We start from the raw sequence: 21,375 nt of genomic DNA, 5'->3' as shown, positions 1-21,375 counted from the left end.
TACCACTAGATGATAATAAACAAGTGTATAAAGTTACAAAGCTGTAGCTCTTAAATTATTTAAAACACTTGGACCTTTAACCAAGAAATTCCAGTTTTCTAAGTACAAAACGGGACATAATTCGGACAAATGCATGAAAGATTTAGAGTTCTTGGCCTACTTACACAACTCATGATGATAAAGATGTGAACATAATTTCAAAGCTACTGACCACCAAAACAACAGAGGTCATGCACAGACAATAAGCAATGATACTATGAAATTGGACAAGCATAGGCCAAGGAGTTCTTTACTTTAAGCAACTGTTATCACTTTTGAGATCACCGTAACCTCGATCTTTGACCTTCTGACCCCAAAAACAGAAGTGGTCATCTACTGACAATGGGCAATCTTCCTATGAAGCCGACACTGACACTACTGCACTAAGTTCAGCTGTAACACCAAATTACCTATATGTTAATGACAGGAAGTACTTCGGTGGAAGAATTATCCCACAGAGTGACATTACAGTTTCACTAACAAAGGCAGCAATCTATAAATATAATATAGAATACAAAAATTTAGGACTGCAAAGATGTTTTCAAATGTTACAATAGTAGCATGCAAACTACATACTGTTGTGATGTCTCACGAGTCTGAAATTAAATAATCCAAAACCACTTCTTGGATGTAATAAGTCCAAACCTGTAATGTTTTGATTCACACATTTTGGAACATGGTTTTCCATTTAAAAAAAAAATATTGGAAATAAAATTGATTTTGATTAGTTTACCATTATATCAGCCAAATTTAAAATATCTCTTACTAATTTATTAACAGATATAATTATGTAAAAATGGATAAAATAATTATGTGAAAATGGATAAAAAATTTGGAAAAGGATATGCTGCATGCAACAAAAAATCTAAATAAAAAAAAAACATTTTGAATATACTTTGACAATGGAAAATTACTTTTAAAATGTCTCTAGTACTGAACTTCTTGAGACCATTAAAAAAGATGTGTACTTTAATTCAACAAATAGGAAACAATTAAAAAAATATAGATGCTGTTACCAAAAATATGTCAATCAAACAGCAATAACGTAGGAATACAAAAATGAAACACTGTCAGAGTACTCTACAAACAAGTAAAATTATACTATATACTAAAATGGAAATTATATAGAAAAAGTTACATGTTAGTAATACAATATATCGCATATATAATGTTCATACTCATGTATAATGCACAGTTGTTTTATTCCCGAGACCACACCCAAATCATGGGTGCGTATTATACACAGGTAATGATTTTCCAGCATCAAAACAAGTTTGTTAAAGATTCTCGCCATTTGGGTAAAGGGAAACTACTCTCCGCGCACATTATCTTGGCTAAAAACTATGACTGCAGTTACCTTCCATACTAGATAATAGTGGTATATTTTTCCTTAAACAAAATTAATTTTATATAAATTCAATATTTTGAAGAAAGATATATCAAAAATTGTAATATAATGACACTAATAAAATAAAATATTATCTTTTATCGAGATCAAACTGTGACAAAACTGACACGAGGCTTCATGCTATTTGATCTGTAAAGTTTAACAGACTGTAACAAAGGACTGTCACACTTATCGGTTTGAATTGAGAAGTTCATTTCATTTTGAAAGATGTCACTCTGAGATATTGAAAACAATTCCTTTCTATTTATTCATTAAAGAATTTAATTTTTAAAAAAGAAACAAGAAATATAACAATGTCTTACTGGTTTCATTTTCAAGAAAACAAAAATTGATAGTACAGCAAGACCGATTCAGTGAGTGCTCTCCGCGGCGGAGGTAATTTATTACCGTGTCAATGTAACTCTAACTTCCGTATTCAATCTACCTCAAAATTGACCAAAAATGTTTTTCCCCCTGGATTTTTGGCGAAAATTGAAGGGGTGCATATTATACATGGGTACGCATTACACATGGGTATCTACAGTAATAATGTCCAGAGGCGAATAATGTTAAGGAATGGAGAGACCATTTTAGACAGACTCAGCCAGACAGGCCTGAACTTTTAACTTTTTAAATCTTTCAGCTACTGATCAGTAAACATTTTGCCTTTTTTACTAGTCACTGTGGTACTTATACAAAAAGTGAGAAAGGTGAAAACCCTCTAATTTTGCAACAGCTGAATGATTATGAATTTATATCTGATGATCAATCATGAGAGATGATAAAAATAAGATCTTTTCTTTTTCAGTTTCCAAAGCAACTGACCAAGTTTGGTTAAACTCTGACCAGTAGTTTCAATATAAATGCTGCCCTTGATAGGAAATCACATATGAATGGTTAAATAGAATGGAATGAACATGTTTTAGAATGGCCTACCCATAACCTTTGACCATCACTACTTAATGTGTGTATATACAATATATAAAGTACACATAAAAACGTCAACTTGGTATCACATGTTATACCTGTACACATGGTGGTGGAAATACTTTGGAGGAAACACCATCCCTGCTTTTGTCAAAACTGGCTCACTTATAAATCCAGCTATCTGTTCAATCAAGTCATAGATTTTTAGTTTTCTTAAATGTGGTGTAACACTGAGGTCAGCTAATACACAATGAGGTCAGTTGATGCACATAAGGACAGGTGCTGCAAACCGTGGACAGCTGATGCACACTGAAGGCAGTCAGTTGCTGATGCACAGTGAAGACAGTCAGGTGATGTAGATATAAGTTAAATAAGAAGCTGAAGATTAGAAGCAAAACTATCTATACGTACAAATGTAGCAGTATCCGTCAAAAGTAAGTCTTTCCATCATCACAGTCATGTATGACATTAATCATCTTCATTTGTTCAATTTTCACTTACAGTTCTACAATCAAAAGACAACAGTTATCACTAGCAACCTCTAGACCAAGTCTAAGGATTGTTAGCTGATCTAGTTTTCAATGATAATACTTAAGAATGTGTGGTGTCAGAGCCAAACTGTTATTTTTAAACAATTCAGATAAGATGCTGAAAAATTCTCTAAAAAGCAATTAGTTCTCTTATATTTTAATCCATGTCCAAATGAAGGTTCACAGTTATGGTAAGTTTGAGTAGTTGTGATCCATTTTCAATGTCTTTTTCTTCTTTTAGCCTCTAAAAAAATAAATACCTGGCATAGTTTATTCAATGATATTATGCTCACTTTCCAGCTCTTTATGAGAAGTCATAATAAGGAAGAGGGTCATGATGACCATAATCCCTCACCTGTTAAATTTGGCCTTGGAATCATCAAGGACAGTAACTCTACAACACATGAAGGAATCTAGCCGGTTTTTGAGAGGAACCAAGATCTTATTGTGACTGAAGTTGTGTGTAAGTGTGGTTAAAATCAAATGTAAAAAGTCACTACTATCGTGTTCACAAAGTAAAAACAAGAGAACTGCCTTGCAGGTGCTGACGCTCATCTGATTTTTTTTTTGTATAATAGAAAAATTGTCCTACCCATGATTTTCTAAGTCCAAAAAGGGCCATAATTCTTGCAAAAAGCAGGATGGAGTTAAGTTTCTTGATGTACATAGTCAGCTTATGATGGTAAACAACTGTTGCAAGTTTCAAAGCAATAGCTCGAATAGTTTAGGAGAAAAGCTGACCTAAACATAAAACTTAACCAAGAAATCTGATATTTTCTAAGTCCAAAAGGGGCCATAAGTCTCGCAAAAAGCAGGACAGAGTTATGTTTCTTGCTGTACATGGTCAGCTTATGATGGTGAACAAGTGTTGCAAGTTTTAAAGCAATAGCTTTGATAGTTTAGGAGAAAAGCTGACTTAAACATATTACTCAACCAAGAAAATTGATTTTCTAAGTCCAAAAGGGGTAATAATTCGTGAAAAAAGCAGGATGGAGTTATGTTTCTTGATGTACAGTGTCAGCTTATGATGGTGAACAAGTGTTGCAAGTTTCAAAGCAATAGCTTTGATAGTTTAAGAGAAAAAGTTGACCTAAACATAAAACTTAACCAAGAAATCTGATATTTTCTAAGTCCAAAAGGGGCCATAAATCTTGCAAAAAGCAGGATGGAGTTATGTTTCTTGTTGTACAGGGTCAGCTTATGATGTTGAACAAGTGTTACAAGTTTTAAAGCAATAGCTTTGATAGTTTAGGAGAACAGCTGACCTAAACATAAAACTTAACCAAGAAAACTGATTTTCTAAGTCCAAAAGGGGCAATAATTCTTGCAAAAAGCAGGATGGAGTTATGTTTCTTGATGTACAGGGTCAGCTTATGATGGTGAACAAGAGTTGCAAGTTTCAAAGCAATATCTTTGATAGTTTAGGAGAAAAGTTGACCTAAACAAAACTTAACCAAGAAATCTGATATTTTCTGAGTATAAAAGGGGCCATAAATCTTGTAATAAGCAGGATGGAGTTATGTTTCTTGCTGTACAGGGTCAGCCTATGATGGTGAACAAATGTTGCAAGTTTCAAAGCAATAGCTTTGATAGTTCAGGAGAAGAGCTGGCCTAAACATAAAACTTACCAAGGAAACGCCGACACCGATGCCATTCAAGTGATGACAATAACTCATCATTTTTTTTCCAAAAATCAGATGAGCTAATTCACAAATTCCGGCTCTTTCAGGGGTCAATCAGCGGCCATAACATCGTAACCTATGATCTGATCGGATTGATTCATCATGGAATCCAAGATCTACTGTTGTTAAAGATATTTTGCAAGTTTGTATCAAATCAAACCATAAATGAAGTCTCTATATGGTTGCAAAAGCCAAAATAGGAAATTTTGGCCATTTAAGGGGCCATAACTCTGGAACCCATGATGGGATCTGGCCAGTTTTCGAAAGGAACCGAGATATTATGCCATTACAGTTTGACTAAAATTGATTGCAGAATGTGGTCTCGATCTATCATGTTCACAAGAAATTATGGCTAGATGGACGAATGACAGATGGACAACGGTTGATCACAAAAGCTCACCTTGTCACTATGTGACAAGTGAGCTAAAAAGCATTCAAAAGGTCTATTTAAATAAAAGTCAAAGAAATGTTATAAACTTGCACAAGGTTTCATTGCGAACATTAAGTTTTTAGACAGACTACCATTATGGAGAAAATCTGCATCAAATAACCTCTAATAGGCAGCATGCTAGGAAAAATCAATACAAACAGAGAAGTATTTTTTTACCTCCTTGATAAAGGTCTTATGTGAAATATATACCATTTCATATCAATCACATAAGGCAAAATTTAATTTCTGAAAATCCTATTTGAGATCTATTTAAGGAAACAAAACTGCTCATTACAAATAGAAAGATTCCTATTAGAGGTTCTGTATTAACCTCCTCCCATTAAGGTGCATGCAGTATGGTCTTAATTCATTATGAGCAAGTAATTTGCTAAGATATTGATTAAATTTTCAATTTGGTGTGCCAAATGATTGCAAAAACTGATTAGCCGAGTCCATTCCTGGTAGTCTTTACGAGTGGGCATTCTCAAAAGATAAAAGAAAGAAAGACTTGGGATTTTGACCAACCTGTGATGGATGAGGATGATTATAAACTAGACAACTGTAAATATGACTAACTAACATACATGACTAACAATAGCAGATTTTACATAATTATTTACAATGTATTTTACTTTACTTTATACATTCAATGTACACGGTAAAACTGCTACAATTTGTACACTTACTTAAGAAAGGAATCTATCTAAGACACAACATACATGTATACTGCTGTCAAACCTTTCAGTGAAGATATAACTTGCATTTCTTAAATTAGTCTTTGAATCAAACCAAGGCTAAAATTAAAATTCCTGGACGTACTTAAATAAAACGGATTTGAAATTGGATTTATTATTTATAATTTAATAGCAGTATATAATTATAATATAACTCTCATGAAGTTTTTCTCTTATCCAAATGGTATACATAGTACAGTGCACATTATACAATGCAATACTCTGAAAGATTTTTTTTTTTTTAAATAAAATTAGATTTTAATAACACTGACTACAGTGAACATTAATATTCTGTGTTTATATTAAGAATCAACAGCCACTCACAGTAATGTATTATAAGCTTGCTGCCAAAAGGTTTGACTGTGGAAAAGTTGTTTTGTATATCTGCCTTAGTAAGATTAAACTGGTCAGCATTTTCTTGATCTTGGACATTAATGTTTATTCATAACACTATTCTACTTGCAAAACCAATGAACTTACAATGATTTATAATGTCACAACCACCACAACAAGCCACATCTGCATAGTGTTTACAGATTTTATAGTATTTTCTCCATATTTCTTTTGTTTCTAATGAAACAGTCATACCACCTTCACAGTATTTTGAAGTTCATTTGGAGAATATGTTAAATTATCATTTTTTTGGATTGGTTGAAAGTTATACCAGCACAAGGTCAGGATTATGGTGACTTAAAGTTCCACTTAAATGGTGATGGTTGACTATAGGAAAGTTCACCTTGACTATTTTTGGTGTGGGGTGTATACATAGAGTCATCAATCGACAGCAAACCACCTGGAAAGGCTCCTTCCATAAAATGAAAGAAATTTTATATCGCAAGCGGGTTTTGGAACCCACTATAGATTGGGACAAGTAATTTGAAGTTAGTGGCCTTAACCAATCAATCATAGAAGCCCCATGATGAATAAAAAATGTCACTAATGTGACCTTGCCCTCATTATTCTATCATGCATAGCAGGTGTATAAACAGTTAAGCTTCCTTTATTCAATTTTCCAATTCCACAACCTTCTTTTATTCTATTTTCAAATGCCGCTACTGTCTTTTATTCTATTTCCCAATACTCCTACCTTCGTTGCTTCTATTTCCCAAAACCACTACCTTCTTTTATTCTATTTCCTAATACCGCTACCTTCTTTTATTCTATTTCCCAAAACCACTACCTTCTTTCATTTTATTTCCCAATACTGCAACCATCTTTTATTCTATTTTCCAATACTGCTACCTTCTTTTATAGCTTCTGATTTTTCTTTCCTTTTATTAATGGGTCTCAGCTACTTCAATGTGGTCTATCATGACAGATACAATTCTAGGGCAACCTGATATACTCTCCTTTGTTAATATCACTTAGTTGGCAAAGATGTTCCATAAATACAAATAACCTGCACTATAAAGAAACCTTACAATATTGCCAAAATGTGCCAAATATTCTTTCACAGGAGACTGAAATCAGAAATGTTCTATTCACAGAGAATTTAATCTTTGATGAATTATAAAGGCTCTATCTCTCTAACTTTTGGCATGACCTAAGTTCTAGCTTCTAGGAAAATGTTAAAAAGGCATAACTCATCAATTGGTGACTTAAAATGTTTTACCATTTTAATAAAGAACAAGAGACTGCTTTTTTAAAAAGCATATGCCCTGCCCTCCCTCCCCTCCAACTCCACACCCCGCTCCCTCCCACACACAACCATACTGCTTCACTTCAGTGAAAATGTAAGACATACTGACAAATTGTTTTTGCTATACTGATGAATTGTTTTTGCTGTTTTTGATGCATGAGTGTACAACGCCATTGAAGATGCTTTGTGTGTTGAAATAGGCGTTTAAGAAAATTTTCAAGTTTTCAAGTTTTTTAAGACAAGTTTTGAAAAAGCAATATAATTTCAATGAATTCACCCCAAATTTTTTCAAGTTTTAACAAGTTTAGAAATTAGACACAGCAGATATACATGCAGTTTAATATATAATAACCAAATTAGTGTGCATGCAGTAACAGGCTAATATACTTGTAATGGTTTAGTGTAATAATAACAAAGTGCCATCTTTGTAATACTGTTGCAGAATAGTATATTATATTTCTGACTTTGGTTCAATTTCGGGTCAATACGGATGGAGACTTTGGCAAATAACTGACCATGTATAAACTATACCCAAATAGGGAATTGTTAAACAACTGCAATATGTACCTACATTATATATCTCAAATGTTTTATCAGAACAAAGTTACTGTCTAAAACATTACAAGTATTATGTTATATATACTAGCAAAAAGGATGGTGATTAAAACATTATGCCGCAGCACCAATGTCTTTACCTGTAAACATATTTTAAATAGTTTGGAGGCGGAACAACCGTGCCAGCACTGGTCAATATCGGCTCGCTAATAAAACCAGCTACCTGTATAGAAATAACATGTAATATGTATACAATTACAGTAAAACCTGATCTAGTGACCATGTGTGTATTGAGATCACCTGGCTGTTATGATCACAATTTCTTTTTCTAACTGGAACAGTTATGGTGCCCTATGACCTGGGATTAAAGACGTTCTACCATGGAAAGCCAAATATACCTAATTATTTGAAAACCTGAAACAAACTAAACTTATTTGCAAAAAAATAATTAATAACATCTGCAATAATAAAAATAATAATTTAGCTTTTGTATAACATGAAACTTCTAAACTGTCACCTATTCCTAAATGAAATTGTTACACTGAAAGCCGAAGTGTTATATATCTTAACAAGAGCGCCGCCAAGCGAGGCAATATACGCCCAAAGGCTTACATCATAGGATGGAAGCAAAATTTTAAGAACTTGACTGTTGTAGCCCAAAGGACTGGAACAACAAAAGGAAAACTTCAAAAAACAAATCGAAGTCCACAAAAAAAATATTCAAAGTCTACAAAAAAATCCTTATCAGGTACAGGTATGTAAAAATAAACCTAAAAATTGGAAGTACCATCCATGTTGTACCACAGAAAAGTGGTCTCGGTTTTTCCCTAGGGCCAATAATAAAAAAGTTTCAAAACAAGCTATTTATAGTAATATAAAAGGGAAGTAAGTCAAAAAAAAATAAAATATTGTAAGTACAAAAAAGAGATCTGCCAAATAAAAACAAGAGCACTGCAATGCAGAGCAATATACACAAAGCAAAGTCATATATGATCTTTGACCCTTAAGTGTGACCTTGACCTTGAAGCGAGTCATCCGGAACATGCACTCTGCACATCGTCTCTGTGTGGTGAACATTTCTGCCAAGTTTCTTTGAAATCCTTCCAGCAGTTCAAGAGTTACAGAGCGGACACAAAACAAACTGATATGACTATTGACCCCTAAATGTGACATTGACATTGAAGCCGGTCGTCCAGAACATGCGCTCTGCACGTCATCTTGGTGTGGTGAACATTTGTGTCAAGTTTCTTTGAAATCCTTCAAGGGGTTGAAGAGTTATAGAGCGGACACGAAACAAACTGATATGACCTTTGACTCCTAAGTGTGACCTTGACCTTGAAGCGAGATATCCAAAACATGCGCTCTGCACATCGTCTCGGTGTGGTGAACATTTGTGTCAAATTTCCTTGAAATCCTTCAAGGGGTTCAAGAGTTACAGAGCGGATACGAAATTGCTAACGGACGGACGGACGGACACCAGCGTTATAACATAATACGTCCCTTTGGGCGTATAAAAAAAATTATGTTGTGAAAATATCTAAAAATTAACATTATGGAATAAGGTCAATCTGACTAAGTTCTCGATCTTCTTAAAAAGTAGATCTGATGACAGCCCATTCAAATTCAGCTTATGTAAAATCTGATTCCCAATATTGCTATTTTTATTCCCACCAATCTATTTTTATTTGAACCAATAAGACGACTTGTTTCAACAAGACTAAAAGGAACTGGATTTTAGCTGAATAATTTTCTTCAGAATTGACGCTTCATTATATTATGAACACAAGAGCACCGCCTTGCGGGTGCTGACGCTCATCTGATTTTATTTGTGTAATAGAAATATTGTCCTACCCATGATTTTCTAAAAAGTCTAAAAAGGGCCATCATATTTGCAAAAAGCAGGATAGAGTTATGTTTCTTGATGTACAGTGTCCACTTATGATGGTGAAAAACTGTTGCAAGTTTTAAAGCAATAGCTTTGATAGTTTATGAGAAAAGTTGACTTAAACATAATACTCAACCAAGAAAATGATTTTCTAAGTCCAAAAGGGGCAATAATTATTGCAAAAAGCAGGATGGAGTTATGTTGCTTGCTGTACAGGGTCAGCTTATGATGGTGAACAAGTGTTGCAAGTTTCAAAGCAATAGCTTTGATAGTTTAAGAGAAAAAGTTGACCTAAACATAAAACTTAACCAAGAAATCTGATATTTTCTAAGTCCAAAAGGGGCCATAAATCTTGCAAAAAGCAGGATGGAGTTATGTTTCTTGCTATACAGGGTCAACTTATGATGGTGAACAAGTGTTGCAAGTTTTAAAGCAATAGCTTTGATAGTTTAGGATAAAAGCTGACCTAAACATAAAACTTAACCAAGAAAACTGATTTTCTAAGTCCAAAAGGGCAATAAATCTTGCAAAAAGCAAGATGGAGTTATGTTTCTTGATGTACAGGGTCTGCTTATGATGGTGAACAAGTATTCCAAGTTTCAAAGCAATAGCTTTGATAGTTTAGGAGAAAAGTTGACCTAAACATAAAACTTAACCAAGAAATCTGATATTTTTCTAAGTACAAAAGGGGCCATAAATCTTGCAAAAAGCAAGATGGAGTTATGTTTCTTGCTATACAGGGTCAGCTTATGATGGTGAACAAGTATTCCAAGTTTCAAAGCAATAGCTTTGATAGTTTAGGAGAAAAGCTGACCTAAACATAAAACTTAACCAGGCAACGCCGACGCAGACGCCGACAACCGCTCAAGTGATGACAATAACTCATCATTTTTTTTCAAAAAATCAGATGAGCTAATAAGAACATGAGGTTTTGTCTCTAAACTATCTTTAAACAAGAGCTCGTTGAACATGAAATGCCCCCCTTGATGCATTCAGTAATTGCACAAAGAGCATAAGTTATTTGCTCACTGTAAACAAAAGTTCTACTGTTCTGGTTCAAAGTGACATTGACCTTTGACCTATGTACCTCAAAATCAACAGGGGTCATCTCCTGGTCATGATCAACCTCCCTATGAAGTTTAGTGATCCTAGGCCCAAGCGTTCTCAAGGTATCGTCTGGAAAGTGTTTAACTGTTCCAGGTCAATGTGACCTTGACCTTTAGCCTACAGATCTCAAAATCTATAGGGGTCATCTTCAGGTCATGACCAACCTCCCTATCAAGTTTCATGATCCTAGGCCCAAGCATTCTCAAGTTATTGTCTGGAAACGGTTTAAATGTTCAGGGTCACTGTAACCTTGACCTTTGACCTTAAAATCAATAAGGGTCATCTGCTGATCACGATGAACCTCACTACCATCTTTCATGACCTTTCAAAATGTTGAAAGCAAGGATCTGGTTGGAGAAGGTGAGTCTCAATAGCCTGTCGTCAGATCCAATGGGTAGTGTTAACTGGAGATGATTTTAATCAGATTGGGAATCAAGTGCAGTCTTCCAACTGGTTAAAAAACTTAGAAGAGAGACACAACTGTCTAGAAAAACAATTCAAACAGCATTATATTCTTATTGATTAATGACAATGTTACAGCCACCTATATTTTCCACCCACTTATTTAGGCACATAATATATAATCAGCATTACTTTGTAACTATAACATTTCTAAGACTGGCAGTAGTTACTTAACGGTAAGGAAAGTCAGATTTTATGGTTGCTAGGCAATGTCTATATGCTATCTGAAACATTGTTGTCAGTTCAAAAGATTTCTCATTTGATACTGTATAATTTGTGGACATTTCCATGTCAAGCACAGAATCACTGTAATTCTTAAATTACCCTTCCGTGTGTGCCTTATCTCTGCCTCACAGGTATTGAACTTAATAAAGCAGATCAGCTTTCATGTAATACTATAAAGAAACAGTTGCAAAATAAATAAGATTTGTAACAGTCACTCAGTTACCAATGCTCCCTCATTAAATCACTGAGAACATTCTGGGGAAAATTTGCAACAAAAAATGTCTTAACTCCTTGAAGGCTGACAGATTTACAGACCAGACAAGAAGAGTGACAGACCGATGGAACAAGAGAGCCAAGATGGCCCTAGGTCGCTCACCTGAGAAACACACCATAACAGTGTAAACATGTTTGATATAGTGATTTCATGGAAACATATATTCTGACCAATGTTCATTAAGACTGGACCAAAAATGTAGCCTTTTGAGTGTAAACAGTATTTTCTTTGATTTGACCTAATGACCTAGTTTTTGACCCCACATGACCCAGATTCGTGCTTGTCCAAGATTCCATAAAAACAAACATTCTCCCAAGTTTTGGGAGTGTATACAAGCTTTTCCTTTGATTTGACCAAGTGACTTGTTTTTTGCCCCACGTGACCCAGATTGGAAATCATTCAAGACTTTATGATAAAAACATTCTGACAAAGTTTTATAAAGATAGAATAAAAAAATGTGGCCCCTCAAGTGTAAACAAGCTTATTCTTTGATTTGCCTGGTGACCTAGTTTTTAACCCCACATGACCCAGATAAAAATTAATCTGAGATTTCACGTAGACAAACATTCTGACAAAGTTTCATGCACTGAAAACGAAAAATGCAGCCTCTATTGCATACACAAGGTTTTTCTTTTATTTTAACAGGGGACCTAGGTTTTGACCCCCGATGACCCAGATTCGAAATTAGGCCAAAGATCATCAAGATAAACATTTGCGACCAAATTTCATTAAGATATGGTCATAATTGTGGCCTCTAAAGTGTTATCAAGCTTTTCCTTTGTTTTGACTGGATTACCTTGTTTTTGACCCAACATGACCCAGATTCATACTTGACCTAGATGTCATTAAGACAAACACTGTGATCAAATTTCATGAAGATCCAGTGTAAAATGCAGTCCCTACTGCATACACATGGTTTTCCTTTGTTCTGACCTTGCTACCTAGTTTTTTACCCCAGATTACCCATATTCAAACTTGCATAAATCCCTAAATTAATTAGATTTTGACAAAACTTACGCTTCTACCATTTTCCACAGCCTTTCTGATGGCAGTTTTCACCTCCTGGGCATACAGGTGACCTGGACTTAGGGAGTCTTCTCTGTATTTACCCCGATATGTATCTGGTACTGGAACCTGCAAAAACAAAATAATTGCACTGCTCTTTAAGGCATCACTACTTCTGTGGGATCAATAATTTTCATTAGAGATCTCGTTTTCCTGTCTGAATGTCAACTGGGTGCATCAACCTGAGAAATTACCTTGACATCATAATAAATTATTTGTTCCTCTGTCTTGCAAGTAATTTAAAATCCAAATTTTCAAATGGAATAATCTTAAATGCTTATAAAAGAAAAACTATCCCTGGCAAATAATATTTAGTATGACATTGTGTTGAAATGTTCAGGATTAATGTCTTTTTCAACAATTTTTCTGTCATAGAATTGACAGTGTCTACTTGTAGCAATGAGCACTATGCCCAACTTAACAGTCCTGCCTCACAGGAATATCTAGTTCTCGCTACCATAACTTAACTCATGCTGTTTTTGGTTTTCTGATGGTCGCGTCCATGAAGCTATGGCGAGACCTCATTTGGTTAACTAACCAATATCAAACTGCAATATCTCGCACAGTCTCTCGTGAGAAACCGATGATGTCATTCAACAGTTCAGAGCATGTGGTTATTTTTAAAAATCAAGATAAAAAATTTACCTATTTATGAATTTAATTTAATCATAAACATAACCATTTTCGATAAAATTCATAAAAAATCTACCTTAGAAGATTTAAGTTCTCAGAAAAGGTCAGTAAATAATGATTTTATATCCCCTATTGGTTTTCAAAATGAAGAGTACCCTGATCAGGTGACAACTGCAATGGCGGACAAAATATTGCAGACAGGGGTACCAATTTGAAACTTGTGTTTATAACTTGTGTTCAAATTATGTTGCATGGATTATTTTATGCCAAATCAAAAGAAAAATGGATTAGAAATTTTTTAAAGTAAAAGGTGAGTCCATTCCATTTCATTTGATGAAAGTATAGCGTGACAGACTTCTGGCACGATTCCTGGTTAGGTTTCAGTACAGGATTCGTTTCAGCTCAGAGATCTGTAACAGCATATAAACATCTCTGAGCTGAATTTTTTTAGCTAGGGAATATCATGCCATAAACACCATCCAGTCACATAATACTGACATAGGCCTTACCAAGTCCTAGTACTATCCTCATTATGATGAGCGCCAAGCAAGGAAGCTACTAGTACAATTTTTCAAGTCATTGGTATGACGGGGCCAGGGGTGAACCCATGAGTTCTTAGCGCTTTACCACTAGGCTACTGAGACGGTACTTTCTGGCAAATAATTTTGATATTATAGTACAGTAACAGCGTATTTCCAAATAAACAAATACACTGTCCCAGTATTTTATATTTGAACTCCAAGAATTCATGTCAACCTGAAATTTTTATGCCCGTGAAAACTACTGTAAAAGCAGAAATTTTCGTGATGGTTTAATTTTCGCTATATTCGTGAGACCCTATATCTCTCAAAAATTAATCCTCGCATAAAAATTCACCATTAGTGTAATTCAAGTAGAATACTATTTTTACAATTTCGCGAATATTAAACCTCGTGAACATACTCAAAATGTCAAAGGACGGGATATGATAAGATACGCGAAATGGCCCCCTAAATAATTAGAATATGAAAACTCCATAACTGAAATTTAAACTGTCTAAAACAAAAAAGAAGATCATAATCGTTAAAACTATGACTTTTAATACCTTCAAAACCAAGTTATTTGTTCGACTCAGACCTTTAAAATAGTCGAGGTCTGTGACTTTTACCTTTTTACAAGCGATTTACACACTACATGCTCAATTTTCATTGTGAGCCGGACCTGGTGTCAAGCTGAAGTTTTGCTGAGAAAATAAGGTTACTAAAATATACATTTTTTAAGAAAAAGTCAGCTTGACACCCGCTCTGGCTCATATTGAATTTCCATTTTTTTCGCAATTTTTAGCCTCACTTTCTTTGAAGGAAACGGGATAAGGTGCTCATCTCTATGCAACCGAGCATCAAACAGTAACGTGGGAGTTTTGTTCTAATCATGAAACTGATAACTAAAAGTTGTTTTTATAAGAAAATTAAAAGTTTAGAGCCAAGTTTAATACAAAAGTGAAACTGAAAGTAGACATTTTAATGATCAGTTACGTGTTTTAGATCTACGTGAACTGTATTTCGGGATTATATTCAAGTTGATTTTGTTTATGCGGCATTTTTAAAGAAAGAATACAGTGTAATTAAAGTTGTTTAAAAAGAAAATTGTTATTGTTTATATAAATGTTATAGAGACAAGAAAGATAACTCATGCACACTGCAACTTGTAGACACATGTAGATAGTTCTTTTATGTAAAAGATATGACGTAGTTTGTACATAAGTCTCTGTGACACAATCGGTATGCACGACAGCTGAAATTTAATTTTATGCCTGGTGTCAGTGGTATGCGAGATCGATTCCCAATAAACTCTGTAAAACTTTTTTTCTGGCAAAAATGACAGAAAGTACCATTTGATAATTGCAAACCATATTTAGATTTTGTACTTTTAGCCGCGAGTTAAAATATTTTAAACCATTTAACCGTGTTATTTCTGTAATTAGTCAATTACTCTTTTACTGTATATCTGTGATAAAGTTATAAACATGTCTTTTTATACTTCTTTTTTATGACGTATGAAAAATAGTAAGTCAACAACTCAGAATTGTTTCATCAATTTTAAAACACTCCGTTTCATCGCCATACGAAGTTTCATAAATAAATGTATGTTGAGTCAATTAATGTCACTGACATGTCATTTCCGGTGTGAAAAATTTTATTTTATGAATAAAAGATAAAATCCCTATAGATTCTATAACCATTTTAAAAACAAAATAGCTAAGCTATATTTGTGTTTAAAGAATATCTAAAATATCGAAAGATGCGTCATTTTATTATTGTTTTTAATAATTTATTGTAGGTTGATTGTGATTTGTTTTGATTTGCGTTTTAAAGCCGTTTTTCAACAGTAACGGACAATTAACTTAATCAGAGTTCCTGGATTCTGTACCAGTAAAAACCTGTTCTCCTTAAGTAACTGTCAACTTCCCCACATGATTATGAGAGGAGGATGAATGATTATAGTCACAATACCCCTTATCAAATCGTCACAGAGAAAAAACACCTCGCCCGGGGATCACACTCGCGATCCTGCGATCCGCAAATCTGCGGTGGCCTTACTGAGCTTGTGAAGCAAGTTCTACAACTTACACAAATCAATTTCGACATTTCATTCCTGATGAATCCATCATCAGGATAAGAGCAGAGAAACCAGTTTCCCTGTTAATGACAAGCATCCAAGCAAGTGAGCTACTGGTAATATTTCTCACATCTTTGGTATGACGGGGCCGGAGATCAAACCCAATACCACCCCCCGCCCCACCGGAGTCAAAGCAGGCTTGGACTAGCTAGGCTCTCTGCACTGTTCATAAATACGCTTTTGAAATGAAGGCACATATGCAGGTGTTATGTTTTCTCTCTCTCTCTTTTCTAGAATAACTCTAATGATTTTTAAAACAAGAGGGCCATGAAGGCCCTGTATCGCTCACCTGACCTATTGACCTAAAGATCATCAAGATCAACATTCTGACCAAGTTTCATTAAGATATGGTCATAAATGTAGCCTCTAAAGTGTTAACTAGCTTTTCCTTTGATTTGACCCGGTGACCTAGTTTTTGCCCCCACATGACCCAGATTCGAACTTGACCTAAAGATCATCAAGATTAACATTCTGATTAAGTTTCATGAAGATACAGTCATAAATCTGGCCTCTAGAGTCTTAACAAGCTTTTCCTTTGATTTGACCTAGTGACCTAGTTTTTTAACACACCTGACCCAGATTTAAACTTGACCTATAGATCATCAAGATTAACATTCTGACCAAGTTTCATTAAGATATGGTCATAAATGTGGCCTCTAAAGTGTTAACTAACTATTCCTTTTATTTGACCCCCGTGACCTAGTTTTTGACCCGACATGACCCAGATTCGAACTTGACCTAAAGACCATCAAGTTTAACATTCTGACTAAGTTTCATGAAGATATAGTCAAAAATGTGGCCTCTAGAGTGTTAACAAGCTTTTCCTTTGATATGACCTAGTGACCTAGTTTTTGACTCCATCTGACCCAGATTTAAACTTGACCTAAAGATTATCAAGATTAACATTCTGACCAAGTTTCATTAAGATATGGTCATAAACGTGGCCTCTACAGTGTTAATTAGCTTTTCCTTTGATTTGACCCGGTGACCTAGTTTTTGACCCGACATGACCCAGATTCAAAATTGCCCTAAAGATCATCAAGTTTAACATTCTGACTAAGTTTCATGAAGATATAGTCATAAATGTGGCCTCTACAGTGTTAACAAGCTTTTCCTTTGATATGACCTAGTGACCTAGTTTTTGACCCCACCTAACCCAGATTTGAACTTGAGCTATAGATCATCAAGATTTGACCAAGTTTCATTAAGGTATGGTCATAAATGTGGCCTCTAGTGTAAACTAGCTTTTCCTTTGATTTGGCTTGGTGACCTAGTTTTTTATCCTACATGACCCAGATTCAAACTGGACCTTAAGATCATCAATATTAACAATCTGACCAAGTTTCATGAAGATACAGTCATAAATGCGGCTTCAACAGTGTTAACAAGCTTTTCCTTTGATTTGACCTGGTGACCTAGTTTATGATCCCAGATAACCAAATATCGAACTCGTCCAAGATTTTATTAAGGGTAACATTCTGACCAAGTTTCATTAAGATTGGGCCAAAAATGTGACCTCTAGAGTGTTAACAAGCTTTTTCTTTGATTTGACCTGGTGACCTAGTTTTTGACCCCAGATGACCCAATATCGAACTCATCCAAGATTTTATGGAGGGTAACATTCTGACCAAGTTTCATTAAGAATGGGCCAAAAATGTGACCTCTAGAGTGTTAACAAGCTTTTCCTTTGATTTGACCTGGTGACCTAGTTTTTGACCCCAGATGACCGAATATCGAACTCGTCCAAGACTTTATGGAGGGTAACATTCTGGCCAAGTTTCATTAAGATTGGGCCAAAATTGTGACCTCTAGAGTGTTAACAAGCTTTTCCTTTGATTTGACCTGGTGACCTAGTTTTTGAACCCAGATGACCCAATATCGAACTCGTCCAAGATTTTATGGAGGGTAACATTCTGACCAAGTTTCATTAAGATTGGGCCAAAAATGTGACCTCTAGAGTGTTAACAGTCAAATTGTTGACGACGGACGGACGGACGGACGACGGACGACGACGGACGCCGGACACAGGGTGATCACTAAAGCTCACCTTTGAGCACTTTGTGCTCAGGTGAGCTAAAAACGGAGGAATGTATATACATGTAGCTAAGGTATCACAGAGGGGGACATGGATGCTTTTGTCATACTGAAACGTGCGCACGTATTACTTACTTTGTGCGCACGTAATATCTATTACTTGCGCACGTAATAAGAATTTCGTTACGTGCGCATGTAATAGTATTAAACATCTGCACACGTATTAGTATAAAAATACCTCTGCGCACATATCACTCGGCATGATTGAAAACTTACTATGGAGATCTATTATTAGCTATTACATGGGCACGTGCATAGCTGTTTCTTAGACTGACACGTGCGTACTGAGCAACTATGCCGGTTCTTTATCGCTGCAGCCGTTTCGTCTCGAATCTGTCTGTCTTTCTATCTGAGGAAAGGAAAAGCGGTAATCCAGAGGAAAGTCGAGGCATCTGCTTCTCATTGTGCAACCATGACCTATTGTTATTTTGTAAACAATTTATACCTACCGCTCTACTGAATTCAGTGTTTAATACCATTAAAATAAAATCAAATGTCTTCATGCGCGCATACAAATGTTACTACTTGGGTATATCCCAGGTCGTCTTGTAAACTGATTTTAATATAAATGCAATATATCATATAAATGCAATTGTAATTGGAATATAACATAATGCAGTAAAATCAACAACAAAAAATCTTTCATCTATAACCAAAAATCTTTTGCAGGAAATCGGAAGCACTTTACATTACATATATAAGGGCATTTTGGCGGGAAACTGCACGTGCCTTTCATGTCACTCCTTCCGTAATGATCTTACATACGCTTATATAGTTTCGTGTCAAAGGAAACGTTTTTGATTAAATTAAGTTGAATAAACTACATAGATATGCTTCCATAGTTGTAATACCGATCTAACTCGGTTCCGGCAAGATTTCTGCGGGTACTTGTTTTAATTATGTGGTAAGGATTTAGTAATATTCAACTCGTATATTATTTATTCAAGTAAAATGAACACTGTCGTTTTTTCAACTTACTTGATGAAGATACTTCATTACATATTTAAACAAGAGCTGTCACTAATGGTGACAAATGCCCCTGCAGCACCTTGACCTTTGACCCCAAAGTCAGTAGGGGTGGTGTACTCATAAAGTACTATCAGCATGTAAAGTTTGAAGGTCCTGGGTGAAGTGGTTCGCAAGTAAAGTGCCTTCATGCAAAAAGTTAACGTTGGCCCCTGCAGGGTTTTTTCTAGCTAATTTGGGAACATAGCCTATACCCCCAGTATTGGGAATTTTGACGCGTAAATGTTCCAAATTGGGAAATATTTAGTCCCATAGGATATAGTAAGGATGTGTTTAAGCACTTTTTCATACACTTATTTCACATTGTACAACCTCTTTAACAGACTTCCATTACAAAATTGTCCATAATTTGGTCAATTTTTGTGCAATTTTGATGAAATTTTTTTCAGAATGTAGATTGTGAATTTTTGCACTCATTTTGGGAAAAAGACATACTTTTTGGCATTGGGAATATAGCCGAAAAACGGCTATAAAAACGGCCGAAAAAAAACCCTGCCCTGTGACCTTGACCTTTGACCTGGTGGCCCCAAAGTCAATAGGGTTGGTGTACTCAATAAGTACTATCAGCATGTGAAGTTTGAAGGTCCTGGGTATAGTGGTTCGCGAGTAAAAGGCCTTCATCCAAAAAGTTAATGTTGGCCCCTGTGACCTTGACCTTTGACCTTGTGATCCCAAAGTCAGTAGGGGTGGTGTACTCAATAAGTACTATCAGCACGTGAAGTTTGAAGGTCCTGGGTGCAGTGGTTCGCGAGTAAAGTGCCTTCATGCAAAAAGTTAATGTTGGCCCCTGTGACCTTGACCTTTGACCTGGTGACCCCAAAGTCAGTAGGGGTGGTGTACTCAATAAGTACTATCAGCATGTAAAGTTTGAAGGTCCTAGGTGCTGTGGTTTGCAAGTAAAAGGCCTTCATCCAAAAAGATAACGTTGGCCCCTGTGACCTTGACCTTTGAACTGGTGACCCCAAAGTCAGTCGGGGTGGTATACTCAATAAGTACTATCAGCATGTGAAGTTTGAAGGTCCTGGGTGCAGTGGTTGGCGAGTAAAGTGCCTTCATGCAAAAAGTTAACATTGTGACTAACGAACTAACTAACAAACGAACGGACGGACAGTTGAAAAAAATATGCCTCCCTTCGGAGGCATAATAAACAAGAGGACCATGATGGTCCTGAATCGCTCACCTGTCCCAACATGACCCAGTTTTGAACTGAGTATGACATCATTTTTTTTCTATTATTTGACATAGTGACCTAGTTTTTGAGCTCATGTGACCCAGTTTTGAACCTGACCTAGATATCATCAAGATGAACATTCAGACCAACTTCCATACAGATCCCATGAAAAATATGGCCTCTAGAGAGGTCACAAGGCTTTTACATTATTTGACCTACTGACCTAGTTATTGACGGCACGTGACCCAGTTTCAAATTTGACCTAGATATCATCAAGATGAACATTCTGACCAATTTTCATGAACATCCATTCAAAAGTATGGCCTCTAGAGAGGTCACAAGGTTTTTCTATTTTTAGACCTAATGGCCTAGTTTTTGATCGCAGCTGACCCAGTTTCGAAATTATTCTAGATATCATCAAGATGAACATTCAGACCAACTTTCATACAGATCCCATGAAAAATATGGCCTCTAGAGAGGTCACAAGGTTTTTCTATTATTTGACCTACTGACCTAGTTTTTGAAGGCACATGACCCAGTTTCAAACTTGAACTAGATATCATCAACGTGAACATTCTGACCAGTTTTCATGAAGATCTTTGAAAAATACGGCCTCTAGAGAGGTCACAAGGTTTTTCTATTTTTAGACCTTCTGACCTAGTTTTTAACCACAGTTGACCCAGTTTCGAACTTGGCCTAGATATCATCAAGATGAACATTCAGACCAACCTTCATATAGTTCCCATGAAAAATATGGCTTCTAGAGAGGTCACAAGGTTTTTTTATTATTTGACCTACTGACCTAGTTATTGACGGCACGTGACCCAGTTTCAAACTTGACCTAGATATCAT

At 35.5% G+C, this 21,375-nt stretch overlaps 1 protein-coding gene across 3 annotated transcripts in view; it reads right to left on the bottom strand.

Annotated features, from left to right (window-relative positions):
• Positions 1–21,375, bottom strand: part of LOC123563106 (5-phosphohydroxy-L-lysine phospho-lyase-like) — a 61,880-nt gene that overhangs the window by 15,739 nt on the left and 24,766 nt on the right. Inside the window, exons 6-7 of one of the 3 annotated variants that reach the window (XM_053528998.1) lie at positions 12,894–13,010; positions 8,064–8,146 (exon numbers count right to left, since the gene is read on the bottom strand). In XM_053528998.1, coding sequence (XP_053384973.1) covers positions 8,064–8,146; positions 12,894–13,010 — 200 coding nt within the window. Of the gene's footprint in view, positions 1–449; positions 533–2,451; positions 2,535–8,063; positions 8,147–12,893; positions 13,011–21,375 lie in introns of all 3 variants that reach the window. The other 2 variants (XM_053529007.1, XM_053529000.1) reach the window with 2 other exon arrangements.

Source organism: Mercenaria mercenaria, chromosome 2, assembly GCF_021730395.1.
Source record: "Mercenaria mercenaria strain notata chromosome 2, MADL_Memer_1, whole genome shotgun sequence".
Classification (NCBI taxonomy): Eukaryota; Metazoa; Mollusca; class Bivalvia; order Venerida; family Veneridae; genus Mercenaria; species Mercenaria mercenaria.
This window is presented reverse-complemented; position numbering and strand designations above follow the sequence as displayed.